The sequence below is a fragment of the Poecilia formosa genome, unplaced genomic scaffold, assembly GCF_000485575.1.
Source record: "Poecilia formosa unplaced genomic scaffold, Poecilia_formosa-5.1.2 Scaffold147, whole genome shotgun sequence".
Lineage (NCBI taxonomy): Eukaryota > Metazoa > Chordata > Actinopteri > Cyprinodontiformes > Poeciliidae > Poecilia > Poecilia formosa.
The window spans coordinates 1,573,592-1,597,958 of NW_006800086.1; the positions used below are offsets into that span (position 1 = coordinate 1,573,592).

At 41.0% G+C, this 24,367-nt stretch overlaps 2 protein-coding genes across 6 annotated transcripts in view; both read left to right on the plus strand.

Moving 5' to 3' along the window:
- arhgap46a (Rho GTPase activating protein 46a) overlaps window positions 1–6,443 on the plus strand; it is a 52,787-nt gene extending 46,344 nt beyond the window's left edge. For all 3 annotated transcript variants that reach the window (XM_007563426.2, XM_007563427.2, XM_016677089.1), the window contains exons 6-10: window positions 422–495; window positions 1,638–1,837; window positions 2,925–3,016; window positions 3,102–3,271; window positions 5,128–6,443. In XM_007563426.2, the coding sequence (XP_007563488.1) occupies window positions 422–495; window positions 1,638–1,837; window positions 2,925–3,016; window positions 3,102–3,271; window positions 5,128–5,322 (731 nt within the window). In that variant the 3' untranslated portion in view covers window positions 5,323–6,443. The remainder of the gene's footprint in view (window positions 1–421; window positions 496–1,637; window positions 1,838–2,924; window positions 3,017–3,101; window positions 3,272–5,127) is intronic.
- Window positions 6,444–8,343: 1,900 nt separating this feature from the next.
- Window positions 8,344–23,611, plus strand: LOC103145819 (PHD finger protein 20-like). 3 transcript variants are annotated; one of them, XM_007563428.2, is made up of 17 exons: window positions 8,344–8,495; window positions 11,350–11,456; window positions 11,828–11,996; window positions 12,153–12,237; window positions 13,240–13,316; window positions 13,405–13,996; window positions 14,096–14,146; window positions 14,256–14,528; window positions 15,440–15,634; window positions 16,341–16,424; window positions 17,646–17,801; window positions 19,412–19,593; window positions 19,683–19,782; window positions 20,266–20,461; window positions 20,529–20,979; window positions 22,157–22,325; window positions 22,421–23,611. In XM_007563428.2, exons 2-17 carry the CDS (start codon window positions 11,374–11,376, stop codon window positions 22,561–22,563), a joined length of 3,006 nt encoding a protein of 1,001 aa, XP_007563490.1. In that variant the 5' UTR covers window positions 8,344–8,495; window positions 11,350–11,373; the 3' UTR covers window positions 22,564–23,611. The 3 variants fall into 3 exon arrangements, with proteins under 3 accessions (XP_007563490.1, XP_007563493.1, XP_007563491.1); XM_007563429.2 differs by lacking the exon at window positions 8,344–8,495 and adding an exon at window positions 9,505–9,604; XM_007563431.2 differs by lacking the exon at window positions 17,646–17,801 and having other exon boundaries at window positions 8,345–8,495.
- The last annotated feature ends 756 nt before the right edge of the window (window positions 23,612–24,367 follow it).

Sequence of the window (24,367 nt, forward strand, 5' to 3'; positions counted from 1 at the left end):
TGTGTGTGTGTGTGTGTGTGTGTGTGTGGGTTGGATTGTACCTCAAGCTTTTTGTAGCAGCAGTAAATCTCGGCTCAGCCTGACAGTTTAACCGGGTACGCTCTAATCCCCACATGCCGGCGTTGCACCGTCAACATGTCTCTCTAGTTACCGCCGCCCGCCTCCCAAACTCTGCCTCCCGTTTGACATCTGTGGGAAATAAAAACACTGCTGTTCCCGTTCGTGGGAAAGAATCTAAATCATTTGTTGTTCTGTGCGTTCAACGCTGACTGACGCTTCCAGAGTTTTTACTTTGGGATCTTTTGAGGACATAGAGAAAGGGGGTCTGTTTTTTTTTTTTTTTTTTTTTTTTTTTTTTTTTGTTTTCAGAGAAGTTTGGTTTTCTTTGGTGCTAAGTGTTTGCTTGTTCTGTTCTCTGCAGGCCTTCCTGTCAGCACATATGCCAAATTCTGCCATCGGAAGCTGCTCAAGGTGGCTATCACTGGAGGCAAAAAGGTAAGCAGGGCAGAGAAGCTTTTATTCTTTTTTTTGGCAATTTGCAAAAGTTTGGAATGTGATTTAAGGTTTTCTAAATACTAATCAGTATGGAAAAACAAGATGGGAAACAAAAATGGTTTCCATCCATCTTTTCTCAATCAATTTCTGTTCATTCTCCATCAGTCCCATCAGGTATCCATATTGTAGTCCATCCATTCATTCTGTCAATCTGCTTGCCTGTACATCCATCCTTTGATCCATCTATTCGTCATTCACCAATCCCCTCATCCATCTGACCATCTGTTCATCCTTTAGTCCATCCGTTCATGCTGTTTTATCCATCCTCTGATTTATGCAGGTTCTATTTTTAATGTCTGCCTGCTGTAAATATGTCACAGTGACACACTTGGCGGAACAATTAATTGTTCCAGAAACTAACAAACTTTAGTTTCCAAAGAACATTTATCTCTGGATCTGGAAGACATTTTAAATATCCAAAAAATACAACCAAAACAAAAACTAAATATCCAAAAAATACAAACAAAACAACCAAAACAAAAACTAAAATGCATTATGAGGACTCAGCAAAATAAAATTGCCCTTTAAAACAGATGGGGAAAAACTGCCATTTAGGACTTTTGCAAAACATAAAAGTGCAAGTAAAAGTGGCTGTCAAATGTTTCAAACTGGTGGCTCTTCACTAATATTAAATGACAGCATCACTTTAAAAAATTAAGCAAACAAGCATGAAATTTGTCACGCTCATTTAAATTTGTAATGCTATTAAAAGATTTATTCCTTATTGCGACAGCCTTAGTCACAGGATTAGAGTTTGATACTTTCAGCATGTGGCTAAAAGTCCTGAGAACTCTGCAAGTTTTAGTTGACTAAAGTGTAATTTTGAAGCGAAAGCTGTGCAGGAACATGATGCAGGACATGCGAATCAGTTTGGAAGGTACGAACCTCCTCTGAATCATCCGTCTGCAAGGGAGACGTAATTACAGGTGTGCCGAAACAGTCACAGGCAGAGACGTAAACACAAGACCCAGTCACAGCAGCGCACCTGCAGGCCTGTCCGTGATTTGCCCTCCCCACACCCTCGGGTCTCCTTGACACACTCAGATTGTAAATCTACCTCTTGCTTCCCTGTTACCCTGCAGGGTCTGCGTAAGCCCACCTTGGAGGAGATCGACCACAGCAGACGGGCCATCATCACCCCGTCTCTGTTCGGCAGCTCTCTGGAGGAAGTGATGGAGCGGCAGAGCGAGCTCTTCCCAGACAGGAAGCTGCCCTGGGTGCAGGTCCAGCTGTCCCAGTACGTCCTGGCTCTAGGCGGGGCTCAGACAGAGGGCATCTTCAGGTGAGGCGGGACCCCGAGTCGGCCGACGACATGCCTCGACACGAGCGCCGCTGCGGCGGTCTGGCTAATTAAAAGGGGTTCTCACAAAGTACATGGATGGCTTTTATTGCATCTGTAGTGTGTGTAAACAAGTGTGTGTGTGTGTGTGTGTGTGTGTGTGTGGTCTTGTGATTCCTTCTGTTTCTAAGCAAACTTTGCTCCTCATAGCCGCTCTGTGTAACGCGACACTGGGTGATGTGTGTGTTTACATTGCTGTCCAAGCGGCAGAGCACGTGGGGGCCTCTCAGCGGTGTGTGTGTGTGTGTGTGTGGAGAGTTTTCAGTCGGATTGAATTCTGTATGATCTCCTCATGTTTACAAATCAGATCCCTTTACGAAACAAACTTCGTGCTGTGGAACGTCTCTGGAAGACATGTTTGGTTATGATGACTTCATTGTGTTTTGGTTTTCATCTCCAGTAAAAGTACGACTGCTGGGATCAAGAGGTTGTGTTTAAAAAGCTGCATTTTAATTCAGGTTAATTGAATTGTGTGTGTTTACGTTGCACCAATTCACAACAAATATAATCTAAAATTGCTCTGAGGGACATGCGGAATAGAGACGGAGGTCCCTCTAGTGGCCAAAGAGTGCAACTCTTTTGATTGACTTTTTTTTTTCTGTTTTGGGGGTGACACGTTGAGGGACCATTTATATACACCAGCTTGGTTTTACAGTCATTTTTTCTTACATGAAATAATCTGAAATAGGATTTTAATTATTTAACAAATGCTTATCTTTTTTTAACGTACCACATACACACACACCCAGTATGTTTGGTCAAACAAGCTGGCAGTGGATGATATAAAAAGTACCTTTTGATTTCATTTCCCTAAACAGACAGAGCAGAAGCCGCTTTAGTGCCAATCTTCTCCGGTCAGTTCCTCCTACCTCAGCCAGAGCAGCTACACATGAAGTTAAAATTGGACTAAATGTCATTTAGGAGCTAAAATGTAAATTTAAACCTTTTTGAGGCCTAACATTGGGATTCTTGCTGACTTTTTAAGACCCAGCTGAAATCCTAACTCTTTTTGTTTTTCTCTGGTCTTTAGAGTGCCTGGAGACATTGATGAAGTCAACGCATTAAAGCTCCAAGTGGACCAGTGGAGGATTCCAGAGAATCTCTCTGACCCCAACGTTCCAGGTACGGGTTGTATTTATCATCCAGAGACGTTTTCACATTCACACTCTCAGGTTTTATGGATTAATACGGTTTCTTTTTGATGAAGCCTCTCTGATGAAGCTGTGGTATCGGGAACTGGAGGAGCCGCTGATCCCGATGGACTTCTACAAGCAGTGCATCAGCAACTGCGACGACCCGGTGGCGGCCATTGCCGTGGTGCAGTCTCTACCAGAACTCAACAGACTGGTTCTATGCTACTTCATCCACTTCCTTCAGGTAACAACCAGCTTTTTCTCACACACCATCTTTGCCCTGTCTGGAACAGGGATGCACCGGCCCATTTTCTTTCCGATACTAATATAGATATCTGACGTTTAGCCTCCGCCGATTTGAAAAATGGTTTAATTTTAAACGTTTTTTTTAAACACAGATGTAAATGTACTGAATTACAAATATATTTGATAACTGCACCAGTGCAGCTTACTTAAATACATCAATGGCTTCACAAGCTTGGTCAAACATGTAAAATCAACACGACTTTAATTCGTTTTGTCAGTGCAACTAGGAGTAGGACAGCCAAAGTAAACAATAAACTGAAATTGACAAACAATAGGTTCAACCTTGGTTGAACGTATAAAAAAATAAACTGCAAATGGCTCAGAAAGTACAGGTAGGAATTGTGATTATAATGTAAAATTAATAATAAAGGGTGACGTCACTCCGAGCACACAGCATAGAATTACACTAAATAGATTTGCCTTTATTGATCGAGTACATTATTCCCCCCACCCCAGTATGTAGACTGATAGATAATTTATATTGGATCGGTGCCTCTCTAGTTTGATGTTGACTTACCGGCTATGTTATTGAGCAAACTTACAACATTTTGCAAAAAAAAGTGTAAAAAAAGTGAATCAGGCGCATCCCCATCCACTAATTTGAAGCGACTCATCCTGAATGCATGATGTTGATCATGCATTCAGGATGTTATGGATGTTGATGTTATGGATGTAACAATCCAGATGTAGAGGCTGCAAACTAGCATGGACCCCACACTTCAGAGAATTTGAGAGTCCTCTCCTCCATCGGCCTTCATGCCTCTGGTATGGCACGGGCCCACCAGTAGACGCTACCGTTCCACAGCTACCAAGAGTGTCTCTGGCCGGCCACTCCCAGTAGATGCTCCTCCACCCAGACTGGAGTGGAAAGTTAGTTATCTCAGAATTTATCCGGCAAATGTGTTTCCATCTTTAGCGCATTATTTTTTTTTTTTTGAAAAGCAAAAATTCCACCTCATGTGAGCAAAAAAAAAGTAAAATTGAGGACCATTTTTAACACAATTCAAAAATCTGCATAAAAATACACTCAATACACAGCTGCTGTCTGAATGCATATTATTTCCACCAAAAAATGACCTCTCATACTTCCTGTTTACTCTCTAAACTACCTTAAATTCAGCTTAAACTGGACCTGTGGTTCCTTAAAATAGGTCTAAAGGACAAACAAAGCACTAAAGCCACATTTTTTAAAGAAAAGAAAGAAAAAAAAAACAACAAATGCACCAAAGTGGAAAAATTGTAGTGAAAGAATCTGCATTTAGTCCAAGTACTGCCTTTGAATCAGGATGAGTCCAAGTTGGTCCAAATGCCATAATACCTTTGAAATGACCCTATCTCACTTGGAAGCAAATTTTGACTTTTACTTCCTGTTACTGCCACTTTTAAAACCCCCAAACTGTTTAAAAGTCCCTATAGATAAAGTTGGCTTGGCTCGGCTTTTGTGGAACCTTCACATAATTACACATGACTATGATTAAAGTAAGTTTAGGTTTAATAATTTTTATTCAAGTGCTCAGAATGTTCTAGAAAATGCTGAGGGGGGAAAATGTAGAAATTTGAGTCTGGAAAATATGGAGTTATGTGATACAATTCACTAATTGTGAAGTTGAAGGAACATAATGCATGATTTTTTATTTTATTTTATTTTTTTTTTACCGTCTTCAGTAAATAAAAATCACAAATTGTTGGGTGGAGTTTTTCAGCCCAGTTTCTCATGAACAGAGTGCAGATTAAGGCTCATCCACACAGTGCGCCTTCGTCTTTCTTTCCTTCTCACACCTGCTTCATCTCCAGGTATTCGCCCAGCCGTCCAACGTCGCCATAACCAAGATGGACGTCAACAACCTGGCCATGGTGATGGCCCCCAACTGTCTCCGGTGCCACTCGGACGACCCGCGCATAATCTTCGAGAACACGCGCAAAGAGATGTCCTTCCTGCGGATGCTCATCGTCCACCTGGACACGGGGTTCATCGAGGGCGTGGTGTAGACACTGGAACGCCCAGAGCGCACATATCGGTCACACATTGACGAACCAGCGGAGAAAAATAAATAAATAAAAAAATCAACACTGTCTCTGTTTAGGTCACACTGGAAACTTGAGGTGATGTTTTACAGCTCTTAGAACATGTGTGTGAATGCTTGGTTTTTTTTGTTTTGTTTTGTTTCTTTGGTCCATTTCCAGAAAGATGCTTCAGTTCAGATTTCTATTTGTTTAACCGCAGCATGTGAAAACAGGTCAACGCTTTATTTCTAACTATAGGGCTACTACTACTGTTACAGCTTGGTCGAGCAAGGTGGGACTGAATCGAGATTCAAGATTGAAATTCTTCATTTGTAAAAAAGAAAAAATAATTTAAGCAGTTCAAACTTTTTTCCCCCCAGCTTTCAGGTTTTATTCATGTGTGATTTATCAGTGTGAACAGAAGACACCTTTGTTTTTGTTTTTTATTGTGTAACCCGAAAGTCAATTAAAAGAACTCTTGTAATCATGTCTTATTGATAGGTTTGCCTCAGCTCTTTTTATTGGTTGTACTGACGGCTGCTTTTGGGATCATTTCATTTAACAAAAACTAAAGAGAATTTTTTTTTTCCCCAAAATGGAACCTCTCACAAAGCCCGTTTATGCAATAAGTATTTTATTTGTCAGTCTTTCAGTTGGAATTGTTCTTTTTTTCTTTTTCTTTTTTTTAGCTCAGGTCCTACGGGGGGAAAAATGGGTGTTGGATGAATATCGCTGACTGAAATTCAGTTAAAAACACCTGCAGAGAAAAATGAAGTGTCAGTGAACTCTCTTAAAAATGTAAACTGAGCTGTTTGTAAATAAATTCTGTGTGGAAATTTGTACTAACCTTCCAGAAGTATATTCTGATTAACTGGGTTACGGGGTGGGATGGTTTGTGGGGATGGAAGAGGGTTTGGTTTCACTGTAAAGAGCAATAAAAAAAGCGTAAGTGAGAGGCTGTGATTGACAGCTCGTTTTCCTGCTGTAACTGCTTGCCATTTTATCAAAAACCGATTCAAACCACTTTCGGCATATGTGTGTTTGCAGACTTTCTTCTCTGTAATGACTGACTATAAATAAAAGTTTGTTCATTTGTTGATAAAGTGGATTGTGGTCTTGCCAAGATAAATTGGGGCAATGAGAGAGAGAAAATGTATATTTTTAATTCAACTCCAAAAAAGTCCCAGCAGAGTGAATAAAACAAATTAGCTGAAAATTATCTCAAAATAAAATAAAGTTTTAATGTTTTGGTTGAAATTTTGAACTACGATCATAGCAATAGAATAATAGCTGAGAACTGTATTATTAATTTGTATTGCTAATAGTAATTAGCTTAGCACTGGTTTTTCTCACTTGCAACTGGGGCAAGTCAGAAAAACTTTCACATAAGTTTAAAAAACAACTGGAATGTTTCTGTGAAGATGCAACACAAGATTTGGAAAGAAATTCCTCATCAACCATGATAATCAAAATCCAATATGGCGACTGCGTGTACAGTGTATCCAGACAGTATTATTCTCTTTTTCCTCTCCCTATAAGTTTTTAAACCATGACGGTTTTAAAAAGTTCATGATGACAAAGAAAAAATGTGTTTTTAAACATTTATAGCATTTTTATGTAACGTTTAACTATAACAGGTTCACAATAGCCCAAAAGATGACCTCTGTTCAGATGTTTCTCTAACTTGAGTGCTGTCCATCTGGATGAACTTTAGAGACCAGACTGTTCATCCACAAAGGTTTCTGGCAGAACTGTGTGTCTCAAAAATGCTTGCGGTCTCTTTTATGGATCGAAACATGAAGTTGGATGTGATGTCATTCTGAAATCCTAGTTCCTGTTTCAGAGGCACAGTGAATGCACCACATGTTATCAATGAATTGCCTGCAGCAACCTTGACTTTTAGGCTTTAATTGTTCTACTTTAATGTCTTTCCACATCAGCCCCATGAGTCATTTTCTACATGAAACCACTTCCTGCAGCATGGGAGCTGTTCCATTAGAAGGCCATGCATTATTAATACATCCTGACAGAATTTAATGGATTAATTGAGTAAGGATCCATTTTCTCTATTCTAGTCAGTGAAGGGAAAAAGAAAAGTTAAATGATTGCCATTTCCTTCCAGAACAACCAGCTTTGTTAATTTACTTCTCAGAATTTCTGAATTCAACTATTCAACTTCCTGAGGCTATTTGATGTAAATTATCTACAGTCATTCACTCACTGCTTTAATTTGAACCAATATCAACTCTTTCTTCAAAGAAAACTGAAATTACAGAGCATTTTCAAAAATAAAGGACTATAAAAATATTCCTCTTGTTTTCTCCACAATTCTAGAGAGTTAAAATATATTTCAAAGTAGAAAAAATGTATCAAAAAAAACAACTCAGTGATTATCTTTCTGCTTCATGGCAGTGCGTTGCTTTTATGTTCACAGGCCAGCAGGGGGGGCACGAGAGCATGTTCTCTCATTGAGGAAAATATTAAAACTAGCGTTAGCATTTTTCAAACATATATTTCAAAATGTAAATTTCTTTAGGATTTAAGTTGTAGCATAAAAAATGTAACACGTTTTACAGTTAGCAGTCATTTACTGTTGCTAATTTAAAATAATTTCTGATGGTTTCGAGGTAAATTTCATTGTGATATCAAATGTAACGGCATATTAATCAGTAAGAAACAATTTGTACTGACTTCCTACTTTAACCGAGTCTTTTCTTAAATGCTGAACTCCCCATACAAATTACAGACATAGTCTAGAACCACGATTCCACAATTTATCTACGACTTTTATTTGAATAAATTATTTGATTTGGCCCCAACTCTACTTCTGCTTCGGGCTCATACAATATTTGGCCGACACTGCATATGGAGATGGCATTTGGACTTCAGAGTTTCCTTGTTTGTGAATATTAAGCTTGTTTATTTTCCAAATAAAGGAACAACCGTATCTATCTAAATAATTAAATTACCAAGAGTTCAGTTTGTGGTTCACGCATGCGCACTGTGCTTTTACACTACCCGCGCCGGTGGTAAATGCAAGCGAGAGAAATTCAACTGCGTGGTTTGGAGCAGACAGGCGGAGGCGGCTGTATCTGCGCAGTCAAGGGATTGCAGGCTACATTTTTCGCTCAACCTGACACATAGTGACTGGAGAACAGGTAAGAGGCTTAAATCCTCTTAGTATGGCGCATCTCCGAGTTTATATCGCCGTAAATGAGGCCCTGTTTGTGGCTGCATCACACACTTGGTATGATGCCGCATGTCGGCTTGGAGAGTTCAAAACAAACGTGACGAAGTAAATAATTGAATGTCCTCTAAGTACATTTGTTTGCTCCTTATTTATGAGTTCACCCTTCTATATTTTGGCGTACGTTTCTTGTTACTGACTGAGCAGTCGTAGATATGAGTGCGGTGTCCCAGTTGGAGAAGTTTACTGTTTTGCATTTGCACGCCGCTCGTTCGCGGTTGGAAAAGTACGAGGAGGTAGGCCTTAGCGCGAGGCCACGGAGAGCCCACCCTGTGACTGACAACTGCGCGTCCAATCGCCAGCGAGCTACAGCGAGCACCCGCCCACGCTACACCGACTCGACCAATCACGTTTCTCTAAACCACTGACGTACAGCTGGTTTGTCTCTTGCTGCGCCCTGTGGTTATAAAACACCGGACAATAAAGTGCCAGCAGCGGTGGAAGTGGTCAACAATGGCTTACCTGGAAATTAAGCACGTGTTCGCGTTGTATCAGTTTAAATAAAAGCTGAAACCTGTCCACGTATGTAGTTCTTTCGTATAAAGAAGACTGTGTTCGCACCAAGTAACCTTTCCCCTGCTTAAATCTTAACTAATATGTAAATTGATGTTTACACAACATATATGCTAAGCTCTCACCTTTTAAACCTCCAATAATCGGAGCCTCTGACCCAGTTTTGGCATCTTAACCCCGGCTTCCTCCGTCCCTGCCTGCCTGTCTTGTCATCTTTGGCTCTCTACAGGCCATAAAAACAAACGGGTCAATTTTTAAATATTGTATTCCACAGGCTGGATCACTATCCATGCTTTTTTGACGTCGTGCTCTGAATTTTAGCTGCCACACGAGGATGACCACGGCAGTCTTTGTCTCCTATTGTGTCTGTTAGGCGAAATCGAAAAACACGTGGGCCGGGGAGTGTGGAGATATCCGGTTTGTAGGTTGCAGTGTGTTGCATTGATGAAAGCCAGCTAACACCTCCACTATGGCGAACCTCATCAGGCGGCTGAACGCGGGAGAGAAGTAAGATGCTGCCGGCGTTTTTTAAAAATGTTTATCGTTGCTTATTAGTAAAAGGGCGCCGGTATGTCAGCGTGTCCGCCGTGCTTTTTTATGTTTAACAAAAGAAGCTCTGTTAGCGGAGGAGGGATGATGCGGTTGCCTTTTTTTCGCCCTCCTCCCTTTAACGACTGAATGAATCTCCTTTCATTTAGGCCTTTCTTAAAACCGAAGCCGACAGCATTAGAAACGTGTACATGTGAAACAATCAGAGTGGGATTTAACGGAGCGTGCGGTGAAATCGATGCGGGAATCAGCTTGGCGCATGATTGCTTCCTGCTGGCTTTTAATGGAGCGGGCGGTCAAAATGGTCCGTCTTTAGTCGTTTTATGTCTTCTCCAGAAATGGGGAGTGAATATTTCTCTGGTATAGTAGTTTTTTTTTTCTTCTTTTATTGTTGGGTTTTTCTTCAAATGTCACACATGCTCATTTGAATATCTCGTCGCTGGACATATTCACCATCATTTCAGGGGCATGGCTCACCTCACTAGTCCAGTTTTCATCACCCTGTTCATAGTAGAGCGACTAGATCAGGGATTTCCAGGCTGAAGCCAGTCTCCACTTCTCATTGAGGTCTGACCTGCTATTCAGATTTGTACCGATTCTCTTGTTAGAAGGAATGTAACGCATAAAAAAATCCTCCTACAGGTTATTTGATAGAAGTATTGCAATTTAATCTGACAGCAATGGAAGAAATGACAAGAGTACCCTCAGCTGTGTATCAAAACGTGTGTCCGTAACCTTGATCTGATTTATTTTCTGGTCAGTGTGACATTCTAATAACAAAACCTATAGCTCTAAGTCCTGATCTATGCATGCTGCTACATTTCCAATAATATCCAGCAATTTATTGTTTTGACTTATATATAGAAAAAAATGTAGATTAAGCACCTGCTAAAGATGTTTTTCTTCGTGTGCCTGTTGAGCTCTAGCAGAACAAAACACTAATAATTTAATTAGCAATTAACCGGTTACCTAACTGCTTGTTTCAGTTGTATTTTTGTGGGTGTTTTTTTTTTTTTTGCCAAATCTGAATACTAATCACAGTCAGTGTAGTGGTCTGCTTTCAGCCAGCTGACTGGTGGTGTGCAGCAGCAGTGCATGGCTTTAATTTGTGCTTCAAACAGCTGGAGTTTATCAAGCATCTTATTAAAATACTATAAAGAAAAGCTTTCAAAATCTCCACTTCAAACTCTGCTACACCCTGACGTCTGACTCCTCTGAGCACGATCTTAGTTACGCTGCTGCTTGTTGTGTTTCTATGCAGCAAATGAGAAAATGGCGGAAGTTTTTATTATTGATAAGAAAAAAAAATCTGATTTAGTGTTTGATCTGAAAATCTCAGGTGAGAGTTGATCAAGGGTAACTTTACATTTTGATCTGCGGCTGAGATGGTGTGTCTCTCTAGTTGGTGCCTGCGTAACGTATGACTTGTGTGTTTTTGCAGAGGGAATCTGCTCTCCGGTGTTTTCCAGCAGCGTTGTTCTGCTGTTAAGTTGCTGGTCTCACTTCCCCTGCTCGGCGAAAAAACCTGCCACTCAGGTTCACAGAGCCGAGTTTTTTCCACAATCTGTAGACCGGCTGTGGAGCCGAGCGCCTGCAGAGACCTTGACGGCTTTGTGTTGTCTCTGTACACCCAAGGTTATACAAGAGTAGCTTTGCATTGGTATGTTGTCGGTTAATGTGTGTACGTGTGTGTGTTTGTGCAGGAAGGGAGCCTTGATGTGGGCAGTATGAGTAAGACGCCCCCTAACAGAAGAGGGATAACATTTGAGGTGGGAGCTCAGCTCGAGGCCAGAGACAGCCTCAAAAACTGGTGAGTCATGGCCTCGCTCATTCCTCCCCTCATTCTTTCACTTCCCTCATTTTCTCACATTCAGCCTCTTGTAGCATATTTTCCTTTTTTTTTATTTGACTGGCTATGGTTGGGAAAAACATCTTAGATTTTTTATTTCTTCATTTTTCCTGTGCCAGTAAACTGCTCGCTTTTTTTCCCCAAAGCCCCATCAGATTCGCCTCTCACTGAAATCATTACAAGCGAAATCAATTTCTTTCCCTCTAAGATCACATTATGTTGCATTTTGATGGCTGTAGGAAATATTAAACGCAACACAAATTGGGATTTGAGCCCCAGCATGATTTCCTAATCATGCATTATTAACTTTTTTTTTACTTTTATTTTTAAAGGTATGCTGCCAACATAGAGAAGATTGACTACGACGATGAGAAAGTACTGATTCATTACCGCCAGTGGAGCCACCGCTACGATGAATGGTTTGACTGGACCAGTCCGTACCTGAGACCCGTGGAGAGAATTCAGCTGAGACGGCAGGGCCTGCACGACGACAGCTCACCTGTAAGACGGCGTAACACACACCACCTTTGTTTTGTTTACGCCTCCTAAATGCTAGCTTCAGCAAAGCTATAGAAAACAGTGCTGCTCTCTGTTGGCTTTTAGAAAACACAGGCTCGCCAGTAGAAGTCGCTCAGATCACTGTGTTCTTTCCTCCAGGGCTTTCATGTAAATGACAAGGTTCTGGCCAGCTGGTCCGACTGCCGTTTCTACCCAGCCAAGGTCATTTCAGTCAATAAAGATGGTGAGTAGCTTCAGCTTCTCCAGATGTATATACAGTGTTTGGACCTCTTAAGTAATTCATATTTTCTCATGTTGCAATAAACTGGAATGGATTTATTGGGATGTCATAGACTGGAAAAAGTGTGACATCCATTTGTATTCAGCACAGTTTACCTTGGCACTCCAGAGATAAACTAATTCCCTTTAGAAGTCACTCTTCTTTTAGATAAGAGTCCAATTATGTCATTTAATCTGACTGTAAACATCACCCTGAACACAACATCTCCCCTTTGAAACATGGTGGGGGCAGCATCATGCTGTTGACATGTTTTTTTCTGATGGGAAAGAGAAAGAGAAGCTTCTCAGTTGATGAAGCTACAACCAGGCCGTCAGTCCAGCTAAATAAAACAGACTTAGAGCCTCAAAAAAGACAGTTTTTTATTTTTGATAAATATTTACTTTTTTTTTATTCTCATGTTTAGGTTTTAATATAAAAGAAAAAAATAAAGCGATTTCAAAAAGATGATAGCTACGGTTTCTTGATATTTGCACAGTTTCCAGCCTCATAAAAAATAGATCCAAAAGTGACTGGTACTTTTAGTGTCATTCTGCTGTGGAAATTAAATGGAATTATTCCATGAACAAACAAAAAAAACAGAAAAATGGCTCAAATCTGGCATTTATTGCTGTATCCTATTTTTAAAAATCAAGTTATTTCTCTTGGTTGCATAATCGAAATCCATTTCAGCTGTAAATTCAGCAAAAATGTGATTTGGATAATTACAGACTCTGGTGAATTGAATGTTGCAAAATTATAGGAAATAATCTATTTCCTTTAACATCACAGTTATGTGCTACTCTGTGCTCTTCTGTTTGATAAAATCACAAGTAAATGCACAGAATGTTGTAGTCGTAACACGAGGAAGTAAAAATCAAGGAGTTTTTGTGAGACACGATATGGAGCTGTTTGTGTCCAGATTGTGTAAAATATAGTTTGCTTCAGTTTCTGTGTTTTCACCTTCAGCATCCTACACTGTGAAGTTCTACGACGGCGTCATCCAGACGGTGAAGGGGATGCATGTAAAGCCTTATATTAAAGAGGTAACAATCTGTCCAGCTGATATCTGTGGCTTCTTCTGGCCGATTCCCTGAACTTATTTATTATATTTATTTTAAATTGTTCTGATAGAGAGGTGGAGCTGGGGGCAGATCTCGGTCCTCAGACAAGAACGCGGTGCGAAGGGCCCCGAACCGCAGAGAGAGGAGGCCACAGGAGAACGGCTGTCCCAAAAACAAGCGCGCCCGGCGCAGCACTTCGGACCAGGACGAGGACAGCAACAGCGACGATGAAGAGCAGGAGCAGGGCGCGGTGAACGACAAAAACCCCAAACTGAACGGCGTCTCCGAGGCCGAGCACGCCACTACCAAACAGGAGTCGGAGACCTCGGAGCCGAACGACCCTGCCGACGCCGAGAAGGGAACCGGACTCACGAACGGCGTGAAGGTGGAAAAAGACGACGAGGAGGAGACGGAGGGAGAGCGCCGCGTGAACGGAGATGTGAAGAAGGAGGAGGAGGAGTCGGAGCAGAGCGTAACAAAGCCATACACGGAGCCACCCAAGCCATACGCAGAGATGCAGAGCGAGTTGTCGGCGCAGACGGAGCGGGACTCTGTCACTACGACGACAGCCGAATCCAGCGGCGATGCGGAGCAGAAGCCAAACGTCCAATCAGAGAGCGCGCAGCCTGCAGCAGACGCACCGCCTCCTCAGCTTGTGAAACGTAAGCGTTTGGCTCGACAGCAGCAATAAAATGAATATAATAAAAAATAAATGATTCGATTTATTCAAAAGGTGGATTTTTCTTTCATTATATTTTCAGCGGTACGGAAGCAGGGCTTCCACAATCCCAACAGATTCAGCCGAGAGCCATGTAAGTCTATGTGAAATGGTCCTCATGTATGTTGTTTTTATCTGCTTTAAAAAAAAAAACAAAACAAAACAAAAAAAAAAACCATTTTGTTCTCATTTTATTTATTTAGTGTACCGAGTCATCAAAAACCAGCCTCCTCCCGTTCTGTCCATCAACCTCGACCACAATCCCTTCAAGTGTGGCGCTCCAGGCTGCACCAAGTCATTCCGTAAAGCAAAGCTGCTGCATTATCACATGAAATATTACCACGGTGAAGAGCTGCCTGTGGAGGGACCGCACAGCCCCACCAGGAGCGTCCAGACCAGGGCGTCTGACAAGCAACCCGCTGCTGCTCCTGGTCTGGACAGCTCCAAGAGACGCCGCACCATTTCTGCCTCTATGCGTGAGTTCCTGTCCAGTTTCACTCAGGTTTAGGGTTACCGACAGTTAATCACAGATTGATGGTTTATTAGGTTAAAATTTGTTCACATTGACCAACTTATAAAGTCCGTTGAGACCTCCTTTTAGTGGTGTAGTTTAGCCACCATCCAGCAGAGGGCGCCGCTGGTCATCCATAAGCGGACACAGCTGATACAGAAATTAAAGATGGCAGGGAATACCGGAAAAGGAAAGAAAAACGGTCCAAATAAAGTCCGGTGTGGGATGTGAAATGCTCTTAAAACGATTGTTTTGTATTATAAACACTACACAAGCTCCTTAAGTTATCGCCTTAATAGCGCTGTCAACTTTTCAGTCAAAAATATCGCTGCGAGAACATGAAGAATTGTAATGTGAAGGGGAGGGGAACTTGATGCCTATAAGCACAAACCTCTCTCTGTTCATTAAGTGTTTCACATCTTATTCTTTTCATCTTTCATCAACAGGTTTATGTTTATGTTCTATTTTTTAAAACTAATAAAAATATGTAAAAGTTTAATGTGAGAAAACGACAATCTCCAGTATGTTGGTATGTAACACTGCTGACAAAAAATACTAATGCAATTTTCTTAATTGTAGTATTACTGTTGATATTTTGAAAAAATGTTGTCGTCTTAATCAAAGAGAAAACCTAAGGCCATTTTCCTTAGGTTTTTAGGGAAATGACCTTATCAATTATTCAATGTATCAATAAGATCAATCAACTTTAGATTAACCCATTAATCAGTAACTTGGATCCTTACTTGGGTTCCTTGAAATTATGAAGACAATGTTTGAATGAACAGTCGTAATGCATCCATAAGACTCGCTGTTTCTGAATCGTGACATCCTTTAATTGCTCAGTACATGAACTCATTCCAGTTCTTTCCATTACAGACTCAGTTGGAGCTGCTGCGGCTCCACGTGGTGACATTAAGGCTGCAGGCAGGCGCACATCGGCCCCTCCTGCAGTCAGCACCCACAGCCACCAGCAGAGGGCGCTGCTGAGGGAGAAGAGTAAGGAGAACCAGCTGGACAGGAACCTCTGCCAGCTGCAGGACAAGGACACTGACAAGATTTGCTTTGACATTGGTGAGCGTGATGCAGTGTTTTATTTAGTGAAAAACGGATTAAATGTAGTTGGATATTAATCTTTATTCCCTGATTTTTTTTTCCTCATGTAAAGTATGTTTTCTTTGCCTTAAATCATTTATGATGTTACTTGTTTATCTTCCACTGTTGGGGTTGACATGTAGAAACTTCAGATGATTTTTGCTCACTTTCCTTGTTAAATCAAAGGCAGCCAGTACCTTTGATTTAACAAAGAAAACTGAACAAGTATTTTTTCTGTTCTTGGCAATAAAAACAGAATCCAGGCCAGTTTTCATTTCAAAACACTTTCTGTATTTAGCAAAGTTATGATAACAGTCATTAAAAGCACATTTGGGTTCACCAAGAGGTTAGGGGTTAGGGTTGTCTCATGATGACAGAAGAAAACCAGAAAGCTTGTAAAATATGATCTTTGTGTTGCATGTAACATTTTTAAATAGATTTTGATTTAGAAGCCATAGCTTCATTTAAGCAAAACATTAATGGCAAAAATAATACACTTGGAGTTAAGTTAGAATTGTTAGAGATCCCAATATGTGTCTTTTTTTTTTTGTTCTTTTATCACAGCTAAATTATGCTCTTCCAATAAAAGATTAATTTCTTTTTCATCTTTTTTGCACCAGAGGTCCAATCTTTCTGAAAGTCTCTGTGTTCACATGGCCTTTAATGTTTATTTCATGATCTTTAGGGAAGCCCAAAGAGAAACCCAAACAGAAGGACTTCCTCCGCATTAAGCTAAAGAAGAAGAAGAAGAAAAAGAAGGCCAAGTCTGGTAAGAAGCAGGTCCCCAGAGCTGGGCGAGGTCAATCATCTGCTGCTCTGCATGCGCGCTTGCTGTGACGGCTGGCCTGCTAAAAGCACAAAGCGCTCCATTCACTCCTCTTGGTGCGGTGACTGAGCTGGTGTGTGGGAGAAGTGGAACATTTCTGGCTGCTTTGTCTCTCCAACATGACTACCAGGATGTGTCAGATAATTTCTTTTTATAGTTCATGGGCTTTTTTGTGATTTAATTGGCTGGACTCATACATTCATCTCTATGTTCCAAACCTATACTGTGTTTGGGATGTATGTACAGGCTGCCTCCCTCTAACTGTGACTGGGCAATATGGCTGAAAAATAAAATCCCCATTTTTAAAAATTATTTGATAGTTGTATTTTGCAGAAAGAAAATCTGTTCTTTCCAATTTTTTAACTTTTTTTTCTCCCCTTGCTTTTGTCTTCTTTGCTAAATTTTTTCCCCCCAAACAACAGAAAACATTTTCAAAACTGTTATTTCAGTCATCCCTTCTGTGAGTCGTACAATGACGTATTAGGGCCAGACTTCAAGAATCTTTTGTTTAATTTCGAGAATGCAGTCATATTAGCAGAAAAAAGAGGCAATGATTCAGGGAAAAACATCTTCCAAAAAAGTTGTTTTAATAAAACAAAGCTGGGATAATTTGTTCTATTTTTTCATTTTTTCCCCCCAATACTACGACTTTATTCAGGAAATGGGACTTTATACTCATATAACTGTATTTTTGTAATATTATAACTTCATTCTTGTAATGAAAGTGTAATCTGGCCCTTACATTTTGTCACAGAGTTGACTTGAATTAAAGTCCAGTTAAGTAGAAGCTGTAAAATACGCTCGTTAATCAAGATGGCCGCCATGGGCGCGCTGACATCACCCTTAAAGATGGAAACCCAATAAGTTGGTTGGTTGAAAAAAGTGCAAATGTTTTTTTATTTTTTTCCCAAAATGAAATCTTAAGCCAAATATTTAATTAATCGATAAAATGGATTTATCGGCCAGCCCTACTTCTAACCAACTGTGTGAGAACTTGTTGTCCCTGGTTGTTGTTGAGTCTGTAATCTACCAACGATGTTTTGTTTTTTGTTTTTGTTTTTTTTGTGCCACATTTTGTCGCCTGCTGATGGGCGTTTTGTTGAGCATTTCCACAGCTGACGTTTTTGTTTCACATCTGCTCCCCACCCCTCCCTGTATTAACAGAAAACACTGGTAGTGAGGAGAATATTGACATCTCAGTATTGGGTCTTCACTCCAAATTGAATTTGCCACTCAAATTCCCCCTCTCACACAATCACAAGCCTGAGGCCTACCCCAGCAGGCCCGGACACAGCTACACAGAGCAGATACTTGTCGATGGTGGGTATATCTATAACTGTGTGTGTGTGTGTGTGTATACGCTTCAGTTTGAGTAAGTGTGTTTGACAGCTGCTCCCTCCTCTCGTCTTTTATTCGCTTGGGATTCAATCAGCCATGCTGCCAGCTTTGCAAATAATATCTAATGTAGTACAAGATGCAAATATTGCACCAGAGACGCATCAGAGATTTGGGGCAATTTTGTTTTACCTCTAGTAGCAATAGAAGCATTTTTTTTAATTCAAATTAAAGCCCAGTTTTTCTTTGAGAAATTAACGTCATTCAAAATATTTTTTTCTAGAATTTCTGCTCTGATAGGTCACACATTTCTTTAAATATATGAGAATATATGGGGTTAATAGTGTCGCTGTGAAACAGGGTTTTATCAGAGTTAAGTGGAGCAGAAATGATTTGGAAATGACGTTTTAAGCATCATTTAACATGTTATATTAGCAACAAGCTTTACTGGGTATAATGTAGATGATGGGAGATTTAAAACAAAATGACAGAACTTGACTGAAGTGCTTCAACATTCAGTTAAGTGTTATAAAACAAAAAGTTTAATTAGAAATAGTTCCACCTGGAACTGTTAGGTATGTTTGTCTTATATTTTGCTTCATTCAAGCAGAAACAGCAGTGCTCCTGGCCGATCACTTTTTTTTTTTCCTAAAACCCAAACCGCCAAATCCGAATTTATTTATTTTAATTTTTTCCATCTTAAATGCAGCTAAATGTGGCTACAAAACAACAGTGTGGCTCACTGCTGTACTGTTACTCGCAAAGACTTACAAAATATGCAGATGTGACGACATCTAATATACTTTTCAATCTTTATAACTTATTAGCTAAAATATTTTTTTTTCAAACATTATTTGCCATGCTCATCGTTTTGATTGGCTTCCAGTCACAATCATCAAACTGCTTTGCTGCTCAAGCTAGCGTAGCAACTTGGTCGTCGTTTATGCTAAACAAATGTAATAATTATCAAATGGAGAATAAAAGTGAGGAAAGACATTGTAAAATTTGATGTGTGTTACATGTTTAGTAAGATTGTGAGTTTGTAAAGGGCTCATTTCCCAGAGGCTGAGGCTGGAAGGCCCTGAACTAATCCACTTATCCAAACTGTCGTGTTGCTTGGTTTGAATGAACACGAAATGTCCTGATTTGTAGTAGGATATATTTTTTGTGTTTGCTTGTTTTTAATAGCTTTTTACAACATTTCTGCTGGCTGTTAATGAATTTTTAAACACCACTCAATCCAATCAGTACTAAATTTGCTTCCTACTGTAACAACTTCCACTCTGAAGAGTGTTGTCACACCAGCCTAGTAGAGCCAGAGATCAGAAAAGGGTTGGATTTTTTTCTGATTATTTCCAACCAGCAGGTTTCTCTGTGCATCGCTGACATTAATATCTAATATCAAACTGATGGTTGGTTGAATCCTGAGCTTTTCTCTGCTGCAGTGGCTTGCTTCATGGTTTAACCTGCAGATTCCCATTAAATCATCCAATTACCGAGCAGCTTCTGGCTACTTTTACATCCTGACACGGCAGAATAGACAAAGGAAAACCCCTTTTGAAGTCCAGCGGTTGTGCTCCTCCCTGCCCCTACAGACGAGGACAGCATCAGCGACTGGTCCACCGACAGCTGCGGCTGGAGCGATGACGACTTCGACATGGACCTGGACGTCACCACGCCTCCCCTCAGCGTCGACTCTGGCGCTTTGGACTCCACCGACCAGGAGATCGTGCGCTGCATCTGCGAGGTGGAAGAGGAGAACGACTTCATGATTCAGGTTGTGCTGGTTTTTGCTTCGCTTCTCGACACGATTCGGTCGTGTTAAAGCACGCGGCTTTCAGCTAACGCGTTTCTCCCGTTCATCAGTGCGAGGATTGTTTGTGCTGGCAGCACGGCACCTGCATGGGTCTGATGGAGGACAACGTCCCGGACAGATACACCTGCTACATCTGCAGAGATCCGCCAGGTGAGACCGACGCGCAGTTACCTGCTAGAAAGAAACAGATCTGCTTGCATCAGACACATAAATGCAGAACAGTTTATTTATAAAGAAACGGATGACAAATATATTTGTAAGAAGATAATTCGTCCAAAAAGTAGTTATCCTTGATGGTTTGATTGATGCACTTTGTCCAAACAAACCACGAAGAAGACGACTTCCTGTTGTCTTCTTCGACGTTTCCATCAGTAGTAACATCCGGCTGGTCACTTGACTCCCATGATGTGAAAAAAGCGTTTCGATGCAGCTGAATAACCACCTCATCCTCGCTCAAAAACTTTCTACGGAAAAGCACTAGCTTTATCAAAACCGGAGTAATCGATTCAATCTGCGCAATTTTACTGTAAACAGAAATGCAGCTCCAGTTGGGGAAGTCTGTTTAAAATCAGATGCCACTCGGGACCGGAAAAGAACTCAGCAGTTTGTAAGAAACGTTGTTCTTCATCTTAGGTCAGAGGCAGAGTCTGCGCTACTGGTACGACCGCGAGTGGCTGACCAACGGCCACATGTACGGCCTCTCCTTCCTGGAGGACAACTACTCCCACCAGAACGCCAAAAAGATCACCACCACCCACCAGCTGCTGGGGGACGTGCACCATGTGGTGGAGATCCTCAACGGACTGCAGCTTAAGATGAGCGTCTTACAGTGAGTCCAAGGCTTTAAACGGCGCCGTCGTGTATTTTCTAGAAGCTTCATTGTGGGATCGTTGCAGGAGCAGCACTCACCCCGACCTCAGGCTATGGCAGCAGCCATGGAAGCACTTCGACCGGCCGCGCCTCGGCTCGGACTCGTGCCGCGGCAGCAACACGGCCCCGTCCCCGCTTACCCCCGACGAGGACATGAGCAGGGGGGAGATCCTGATGTCCAATGCGCTGGAGAAGCTGAGCCGGGCCGCCACGGCCGCAGCCTCCGCCGCCTCGTCGTCCTCCAGCTCTTCCTCCCCCTTCCCGTCTTTCCAGGACTCGTACATCACCAGCGAACACTGCTACCAGAAGCCGCGGACGTATTACCCGGCCGTGGAGCAGCGGTTGGTGGTGGAGACCAGGCAGGGCTCCGAGCTGGAGGACAGCATGAGGAGCACGGAGGAGCTGCTGGAGCGGGAGCAGCGCTTTGGGAGCCTCCTGGACATGGACAGGCCCAAGTCAACGGGCAACAGCAACAAGGTTCGGATTCATGGCGCTAGTTCCTGAAGGGAAAACTCTTCCAAAAGTTACTTTCTGTAAAGAAAAAAAAAAAAATCGATATGATTGAAAAACGTATCGCAACATAAGCATTTCACATTGGTTTATTGATAATTATTGGTTTTCTTTTTGTTTTAAATATCTGAAATACTCCCAAACTGCTGATGGGACCGTTCTTCTTTTATCCAGACATTTCACTTCACGCAGTTGATTTTTAAAAAAATATTTTTAAACAGTTATGAGGCACTGTAGCTATGCAAGTTTCTCAACAGGTTGTTGCTAGGTAACTAAAGAATGAGTGAAGTACTTGATGCCACTAACCTAGCTTAGCTTAGCTGTGAGAGGTTGCGCCTATGTCTCCCAGCATGCTGTGTTGTTCTGAATCTGAGTTTGGTGAACTTATTTTAGTCAGATTTTAATATACTTTTTCTCATAAATTTGGACTAAAACTATTCATGCCTGTTCATTTGTGATCTATAGCTCATTTTTAATTATTTTTTTTCCAAAAGTTATGTGTCCTTTCAAGTTTATCACTGACATTTCTACAATAACAAAAAGGCATCTGGAAAAATAAATTTATTCAAACTTCAATCTAAAATGTCTGAATCAGTTTTTGTAAATAATGTTAGCGTCTACATTATATTATTGATGGCGCGGTTAGCATTGTTGGCAGCAGTTCCATTTCAAAACATCAAATTTTGTTATTTTAGTTTACGTTATTCCTTCTAACGTAAACTAATAAGTAGCACTAAACTACTAACATTATTGGTAGCAATAAACACATAATAACAATAGTGAATTGAAATTGTCTCTAGTTTGTTTTATTTTTATCTCCAAAGTGTGTTGCTGGAAAAGTTTCCTTGAAACTGCTTGAAAAGTGCTTGAATTTTACTGTGGAAAAAGTGTATGAAACCTGTTTTAAGTATGGCAAACTTTCAATAACAACTTCCACATTGAAGATTGTTGTCGCTACAGTGGCCTGGTAGTACCTTGTCATGTTGCATTCACTGAATTTTTAGAAGATTGGATCTTTGAGTATCTGAGCCATTTTAGATATGACCTAAAGAACTTTGTAAAAAGCAAAGTGAATTAATTTATGTTGCACTATTTTGAAAATATTTACTGAAACTAAATATGCCTCGTCTTTATTTGATCATAGGCTTTAATGGGTGTGTCATGGTTGCACGCTGAGAGCAGAGAGGATGATGGGAGAGACCTGGCAGATAACGGCCAGTACCAACAGTGGCAAATCAACCTGCTGGATCACATTGACGCTGTCCAGGACGAAGTCTCTCATAGGATGGACTTCATAGAACGAGAGTTGGACGGTAAAGGGGGGGGAAAAAATATATATATTTGTGCTGCGTTTGAGCCGATCAAAAGCCTCCATTAGCCTCTGACCTTCTTCTTTTCTCCTCCTCAGTGCTGGAAAGCTGGCTGGACTACACCGGGGAGCTGGAGCCTCCAGAGCCTCTCGCGCGCCTCCCTCAGCTCAAACACCGCATGAAGCGGCTGCTGACGCAGCTCGGCAAGGTGCAGCAGATCTCCCTGTACAGCTCCACATGAGGGCGCCAGAGGTCCGCTGCGGGTTAGAGCGCCTCACGGCGACTCGCGTGGCTACGGCGGAGCGGCGGAAGAGGCTCTCTCTCTCTCTCTCTCTGGGAGGAAACGTTCCGACCTCGCTCAGCTTCCCACCGTCCAAGGTGGAATCATAGAAATATCGATATGACCACAAACGGAAAAGCAAGCAAGCATCCTTTGCTTGATTTAACACAAAGAGCAACCTCGTTAAAATAAGAGAAAAAAAAAAAAACAATCCAGAAGGAAATCCTTAGGACCAGATCACACTTAACGTGGCTCTCATGCAACTCTAAACCTTGTGAATGCCTTTTGTCCGAACTGCCGCTGAAGGTTGCCCTCTCTCCCTCCCTCCCTCTCTCTCGGTGCACAGTGCTTTACACACAGCTTTAGATTCAGATTGCAGTTGTGTACTTGAACCGACAAACTCTTTGCAATAGTGTTTCGAACACATTTTCGCTTGGGGTCTTTTTATTTTTTTGCATCTCAGACTTTGTTTTTCTCCATTTGTCCTGCCATATTAAGTTGAAAAATTGTCTTTTTTTAGACTGGTGGCGATTTGAAGACATTCACTGTAAAATTACGTTTCAAAGAAGTCTATAAAAATGATCAGTTTCCTATTATACACTGTGAAGTTAATTTCTGTCTCACATTAAAGGTAGGCTCTGTTTTTGGCTCGTGTTTATTACGTCATCTCCTTATTTTTACTTCTATATTTGTGTCGCTGTAGCATTTTGAAGTATGATTCACTGGGAACTTGTAATGTGGATTCCTCAACATAGCATTTTGTGTAAGTGTAATATATTACCTAGAACATGTGTAAATTTATTTTTATCTCATTCTCTTTCCTCTGTTTTTCTTTTTCCTTCATTGATTCTTTTTGTTTTTAAGCCATCATTCAAAATGTGTTCTGAATAAAAATACAGATATTGTATGCTACTGTACTGTAACTGTCTGTCTTAGAAGCAGGGAAAATGTCAAAGGCAATGCAAACAGATCTGGAACGTAAATAAACTATCATTGTTATTAATCTCTACACACATCTTCTGTGATGTTTTTAACAAACGTTCTGACGATTTTTAAATGGGTTTGATTGCCTTTGTGTTTAAGTCGGAGGTCGCAGCTCGCAGTTTCATTCACATCTATTTGTTTAATGCAGATTAAAGATATGAACCATATCTTTAATCTGCATATGTTACACTATCATGATGTTTTCAAGCCTTTATTTCTAGTAATTGTTTTTCTGCACTTTCATTATAGCTAATGAAAACATCTGATTATTTTTATTGGAAATGTAAAAAATGTTTACGCTTTTAAAGGTTATTTCCAAAAGGAGCTTTTAATCCGACAACTGATCCTCATTGGAATCCATATTTGAATGTGACAGCATGTCCTATTTCTGCCACTTTACTGAAGTGGCTGAAGTGGATTTTTTTTTTCTTTTATATTTAAGAACCTGAGTATTTAGTTGTACTTATTCCTGTTAATTTTTAGCATAAATCAGCTTATGTGATTCCAAAACTCAGTTTCTCTGAAAGTTGGAACTCTACATAATGCCAATAACACAATTTTTAAAACAATAATGCCCAGGTTGCTTTAATAGTGGCCTTTAGATCATCTGCATTGTTGGGTCTAGTCTTTGTTGGTTAAACCCAATAAATTCTCAGTTTTACTTCAGGCGGGTTTGCTGGCTGGTCAAACACAAAGATACCAGGGGTAATTAAATCCGGCATTTGTATCTTTTGGCAGAGCAGGCAGGTGCTAGGTATCGAGGGTGTCGCACTTCTCAGCC